Here is a 6,366-nt window from a genome sequence, read left to right on the forward strand (position 1 = left end):
TTGCAGATTTACAATGCAGTTGTAAACACTTACAACACAGCTGTCTCTGATCCCATCATATTGAAAGTTTGCAAGGCCAAAGACCTGACAAGGAAACTGAGACTGCAGGCAAGTTCTCTCACATTTTAACTCTGTTGTAGCTAAGTCCCATTAAGGCACTGGTTGCCTCTTACTCAAGCCCAAACTCTTTCAAAATAAAATATCATGACTAGAATGGAGGCTCATTTCTACCTACCAGAAACATTTCCCTGCTTTTAGGGGAAAGCAGTTCAGCCTGTACATATACAGAGGTGATGCAAAGCAGAATCGTACACCACATACATCAGCCTGAAAATCTCATAATATATAGCAGAAGTGTACTATTGAGCCTCTGTTTAGAGCAGTGATTCTCAACTAGGGTGCAGGGCACCCTATGGTGCTCTGAGATCCATTGAAGGGTGCCACAGGAAGTATGAGGAAATAAGCAAATAAGGGCAGGCTCAAGGTTTCAGGAGTGAGGAGATAAGCAAGTTTTGTATCCAACAGTCTTTTCCTAGGTAGAGATAGGAAGCCAATAAAACAAAACAAGGAATACTTGCAAAGACACTTACAATATATTCTTTCCCATCTCTAAGGATTTGCTTTACTGAACTTTTCACATTGTTTATAGACATTTTAATTCCTATAAACTATGGTCTATCTACAAGATCAGGTTTTACTCTGCTTTAACAATGATATTATTTTAAAAGCTATAGTTTATATCATGAAAAAATGAGCTATTTCAAAAGCTACTGCACTGATGTATTTTCTTCTGCAAACGATAGCTAGAGATGTCTGGGGGAAAGAGGTAGGGCAGGAGGTGAAATTGATCATTAAAAAAAAAAAAAATCATTTTTTTGTTGAAATTTCAGAATAAAACTGATGTCAGAATTGCATAAGTAACCAAAAGGACACTAACCACCAATTAGTTTTGTGGTAAAAAGCAAGCAAGTGGAAGATATCAACAAACAGCCTTGAGCACATACCTGCAGCTTTCTTTTTTTCCTCGAGAGGCTTCCCGTCCAGTCACTGATACGTCGCATTCGGCTTTTTAAACTATCCTTCTTGGACGCATCTTCATTTAACGGTTTAGACTTTCTACATGGGAGGGTGTAAGAGGAGTACTGTGTAGGGCCCTGGTGCTCTACTCTGGAGGGAACATCAATGTCTGAGGCAAATGAAACACGGTTGCTCAAACTAGCAGGAGTACTGATGTATTCATCAGACAGCCTGATGCCTGAGGCCGGGCTTCTTTCCAAATTTGTATCCTTGTACAGATCACGGAGAGAGGAAAGAGATGAACTTTGGTTAAAGGGCTTTTGGCTGTCATTTGGGGGAAAACTGGCATGAATGCTTGTATCTGGAGTGCTCCTAGTAAGGTATGACCGATCCAATTCATTGATGTTCCCAGTGTTGCCCCAAGGAGAGTCATACCATGAAGACTCTGAGCTTAGGGAGCTCCCTTTACTGGATCGAAGTCTTGAGTCAGTTGGTGACAAACGATGGCTTGAAGAGTAGTCGGTGCTGGAGTTCCTCCTCACTTCAAGCAGGTTATTTGACTTAGATTCTAAAGTTGGCGAGTACCTCAACAGCTGGACTGGTCCACTGGCCTCCTCCGTAGGCACTTGGTCATTGCTGCTGTTGTGGAACTCCACCCTTAAACAGCCGTCCAGCTTCCCCAGTGTTTTAATAAGAACTCGTGGGCTCCTCCTGTCCTCTGATGGTGGGGTTGATGCCACACTCTCATTCTTTCCATAACAATTTAAAATGTGTCCATTGCAATCCCTGGAGGCAACCTGATTACTTGCAGCTTCGAGGCCAATATAATGGAAACCATTCTCAGGCAAGAATGCCGCATTACTCCCCTGGCAGTAGTTCCCCGAGGCATTTGTGCTGTGTTTGGCACAGATATTGCTTTTAGAGACCTTGGCCACTGTGTCACTTAGTCTAGATGAATAAGGCTGATTACTCTTGAAATGGGAGAGACAACTTCTGGCTAGAGACCTTGATTTGTAGTTTGAGCCACTGTTGTTGTGTCCCCAACCATGCACAGAGCAGGACTTATCATCTTTTGCAAGAATGCCACGAATTTTCAGAGAGCAAGGCTTCCGCTTGGCACTGGGTGCAGCAGGAGTATGATTTTTTGATCCCTGTAGGCTGTACTGGCTTTCTGAATTCCCCATTTTCCGCTAAATGAAGAAGACTTTCGTTAGGAACAGGATCAGAAGATGAAAAAATAAAAGCAACAGAACAATTTCGTATCCTATGCAGGAGCACAGCCTTTCCTGTAGTAAGAGTCAACTTCCTAAAAAGAGACTGTTTGCAGCATTTTAATAATTTATGTTTTCATTTTTTTTTTTAGAAAGAAATTTAAGAAACCTCATTCTTTATACAGTCTGTTAGCGTCTGCTGAAAAACTGGAGTCTACACCTATTAAAATCACATCAGCACCTCCCTCCTTCCACACCCCTGGCAACAGCTTTCTCTTATAAACTTGCAAAATCTTTGGCTCCCAAGAACAATAGCATAATGAAAGAGGCAGCAAGATAATGATTACTTAGATTTAAGTGAACTGTACTTTCAGAAAAATCCTTTTTTTGCCAGGAGACATGCAAACTGCAGTTTCAGCTCAACTAGCTTCTATGAAATAGAATGTTTAGTAAACCCTTACTTCACATTTAGAGACAATCCAAAAAATAAAAAAAGGCTTGGTTATTGAATAGTTTTAGCCTTCCTTTCAATGCAGAGCTGTACTGTGTTTCTGCAGCACATAGCTTTTAGTAAAGAAAATGTCAAACAGCTATTTCAGCAAGTGTTATTCTCAGAGTACCATGCATGAGTAGCCCAACTGCTAATGTAAGGAGGCTACAAAACACAGTCCCAAAATTACACACTTGGAAATAAAAAGGCCAAAGTCCATGTTCACTTATCTGGGTTCCGACTCTATTGGGTCCAATGCAAACATAAAACAATAAAGATTTTTTATTGACCTAAAACATCCTAAACTTCATATTGATAGAAACTGTTCCTCTCATTACATCAACTACCATATTACCAGACTAATTAAGTAAATTTATAAAGCTTCATTACAACTTTGTCAGAATTCACTCTGTAAAAGCTGATCCATGATTATTTTATGCGTACATTTAATATTCTCCTTTCCCTAATCCATTTTTCTTCTTTTTGATTTAGAGATCCAGCATATAATAGGAAAAGATATACCTGTAAAATTGCTGTTAAATAAGGGCACAATTAATAGTCAGCATACTTCACACAACCTTGATAGCCAGCCACCACACTTCCCACAAAAGAGATGGGCTTCCATCAAGACTTTCTGGAAAACATGAATAAAAAGAGGGAGGGGGGAATGAGCGAGTGAAACAAACACATACTTTAATTGATACCATATGTAAATCAACATAAAATATCAGACAGAATGAAGGTAATATAATTGGTTTGCTTTTATACTTTAGGTATGATTTTTTTTAATGATTTTCTTAATTACTGTGAAATTACTGCAATAGAATGGAACATGTAGCATAGAGTTTCTTCCTTTCAAATCCTTTCTCCATTTTCAATGATGGACTTGGCACAAATTTTCAGGACTCTGAATCTGGCTTTTATAACATCAATTAGAATTCACCAGGTTGTGCAGCTATCCATTATAATTTGGAACGCTTACTAATGAGGAAAATTTTTGTGTTTGTTAAATCTATGGCTGAATTCCAACCATGACCCCAAAGGTGAAAGGCCACTTAGTAATTCACTCAACCAACCAGCTAGAAACATCTCTCTTTAGATTTATTCTGATTTTAAGTTAATCTGCCAGTAAAACTACAAAAACAGCAGCACCAGGCATGGCACACACCAAAAGGTAACAAGACAAAAGCTACTATTGACAGGCTAAATACCTCAGCTGTTCAGATGGCACACAAGGGCTGTAATTCAAAACAAGAGGACAGGATCTGATTTTCACAGAATGTAACAGCAGGTTATTGACTGAAAATGGTCAGTAAAAAAAGAAAAGAAAATGCATCACTGAAGATTATGCTTTAGTTTTTTTATTATAATTAGAACAGCATTTAATGAATATGCTGTTAACAAAATTCTTCCATTCCCTCAAGTAAACCAGTTTACAATAAAAATACTCATCTTAACTGACAGAGGCAAAAAAGCACATTGAAGGGTCTGACTGCTTTTGTAAGAGACAGAAAATATGAAATATCTGCTTGTCTGTCTTAAATATTACGACCCACACACACGATCAACATAATTCTTCAGTCAGGTATGCGTTTTACTAATCTTTTGGTTGCCGAGTTAAAAAAGTAACAGAATAGCATAAAGAATGCCTTGCAACCAAAAGCCTGTCTAACTTATCCCAATAACATAGTTGGTCCAAAAAAGACATCGCCCACAAAAATCCTTGCCTCTTGCAAACTAGCATTAAAGCAGTCCTAACAGAGTTCTGGACAACAGTCACCAAATAAATGGCTGATGCAGAATCCTTACAAGAGGCAAGGAATTCTGCAAGACAGTACCATCTACTGTCTATCCCATTCTGTGGTGCTACATCCTTACACAATAATATTTTAACCAAGGTATTTGTTGGAAACTTCTACTGTGTGGGGACTTGGATAAAATCTTATGATAAAAACCTGTGTCTTCGTTTTTCTTTTTAATAACTACAAAGGCCTATAAAAACCATAAATAAAGTAGCATACACAGCACTGAGTTGACAAAAAGGGGAAAAAATGTTAAATTTAAAATGAAAAAAAAGCTACCATAAGTTTGCAGGGGGCAAATACCAAAACTTTATCAAGTCCCTAACTTCTGGTTAAGTGTGAAATCTTGGGAAAACTGTTCTCATCATTCCAATAGGAGGTAGTTTATATTCAGAATCTACATTAGAAGCATAAACTGCATTCACAAGGAGACTCTGGAGAAGCTTATTTCTATTCATAAGGGGAAACTGAACCAAATTTGTCTAAAGCAGCAAGCAAAAAGACCATCTGGTCCCCATAGAGATTGTGCACTGGATGGGTAATCCTTTTAACAGAGTGGAGAGTGAACAGGCTGCTATTATGGACCTCAAAAGCTAGGCATTCAGTTCTTTAAGACTCAAGCCACTGCTGCAACTTCTTTTATTAAGATATTATACAATACACGTATCACATAATGGGTGAATGAATGAGGTTAGCTAAGGGCACAGTGTCTGCAGACAAGGGTCACAGTCAGTGCAAAAAAATACTGAACAGTACAACAGAGTCAACAAAATCCACAGAAATAGTGAGAAGGGATTTTTCTCACCCCCTGGCAACTCAGACAGCAAAAATATCCTGAAACTTTTATATTAGTATATTAGCAAATCACGATAACTGCAAGACTGCACTGTGACTTAGCAACTTCAGAATCAGATGGAGTCCCTGTTGTTTTAAATCTGTAGAAAGATTTTCTTTCCATGAACTACAACATAGGCAAGTTGGAGGGACTGGTTTGGTGCTAAATGCAGCACAATACTGAGAAAGGGAACTGGGCTCCAGTAGTTTCCTTTTCTTTGATTTTGGAAGGTCATGTATTTTGAAACTCTTAATTCTAGAAGTGGGAATGACACTTTAAGGGAGTAAGTCCATTTACATGTTAAGAGTAAAAAAATATTTGTCATATCGTTTTATCTTAGCGCAAGCAGTACTTTCTCCCATTAGTGCACAGGGCTGGGGGGAGGGAGGGGAACTGGCCTAGCCTTCCTGACCTCAGCTCAAGAGTGAAGGTGGGGATGGACCCCCTTCTTCCCCTTATGCTTCCCAGCCATGCTTATGCACAGCCTCTCTGGGGAGCCCCCACACACTGGCCTCTCCATCCCTGCTGTGTCCCAAGGGCACTGGGAGGGCGAGCAGGGCAGGGCTGGCTGCCAGGGAGCTGGGAACAGATGGCCAGGGAGGGGGCACATAGCCAGGGCCCAGGGAACAGTGTGATCAGGCCAGAACAGTACAGCTAATCTGGGGTCTGAGGCCTGTGCTTGGTCTCCCTGCACCTCCCTCCTCCACCCTTCCCTCCACGGGGCTGGGCACTCGGACAAGAAGCAGGATTTGCCATTATTCAGGTGGCGATGCTGTTACATAAGCCAGACAGCTGGCTTTGCTGGTGCCCATCCAGCCTCATTATTGGGTCCAGGCTCTTCCTGACCCTCACTGCTGTCTTCAATGCATGTCTTCTCAGCCAGTGGCAACACCCACCCCCACCTCGGTAGGTATGCAACCCAAGAACCCCCATAACCCACCCTGCACAGGGCTGGGAGGGTGAGGGGAGGCAGAACGATTGCCTCCTACAGGGCCCAGGACACCGTTCTGG

The 6,366-nt window shown here is 40.8% G+C and overlaps 1 protein-coding gene across 3 annotated transcripts in view; it reads right to left on the reverse strand.

Moving 5' to 3' along the window:
* The window catches only part of TIAM2 (T-cell lymphoma invasion and metastasis 2), a 356,145-nt gene that overhangs the window by 183,013 nt on the left and 166,766 nt on the right, over window positions 1-6,366 (reverse strand). For all 3 annotated transcript variants that reach the window (XM_019526803.1, XM_019526801.1, XM_019526802.1), the window contains 2 exons: window positions 3,241-3,352; window positions 1,005-2,207 (listed from right to left, as the gene is read on the reverse strand). In XM_019526803.1, the coding sequence (XP_019382348.1) occupies window positions 1,005-2,201 (1,197 nt within the window). In that variant the 5' untranslated portion in view covers window positions 2,202-2,207; window positions 3,241-3,352. The remainder of the gene's footprint in view (window positions 1-1,004; window positions 2,208-3,240; window positions 3,353-6,366) is intronic.

This window comes from Gavialis gangeticus, unplaced genomic scaffold, assembly GCF_001723915.1.
Source record: "Gavialis gangeticus isolate Ggan-Ray unplaced genomic scaffold, GavGan_comp1, whole genome shotgun sequence".
NCBI lineage: Eukaryota > Metazoa > Chordata > Crocodylia > Gavialidae > Gavialis > Gavialis gangeticus.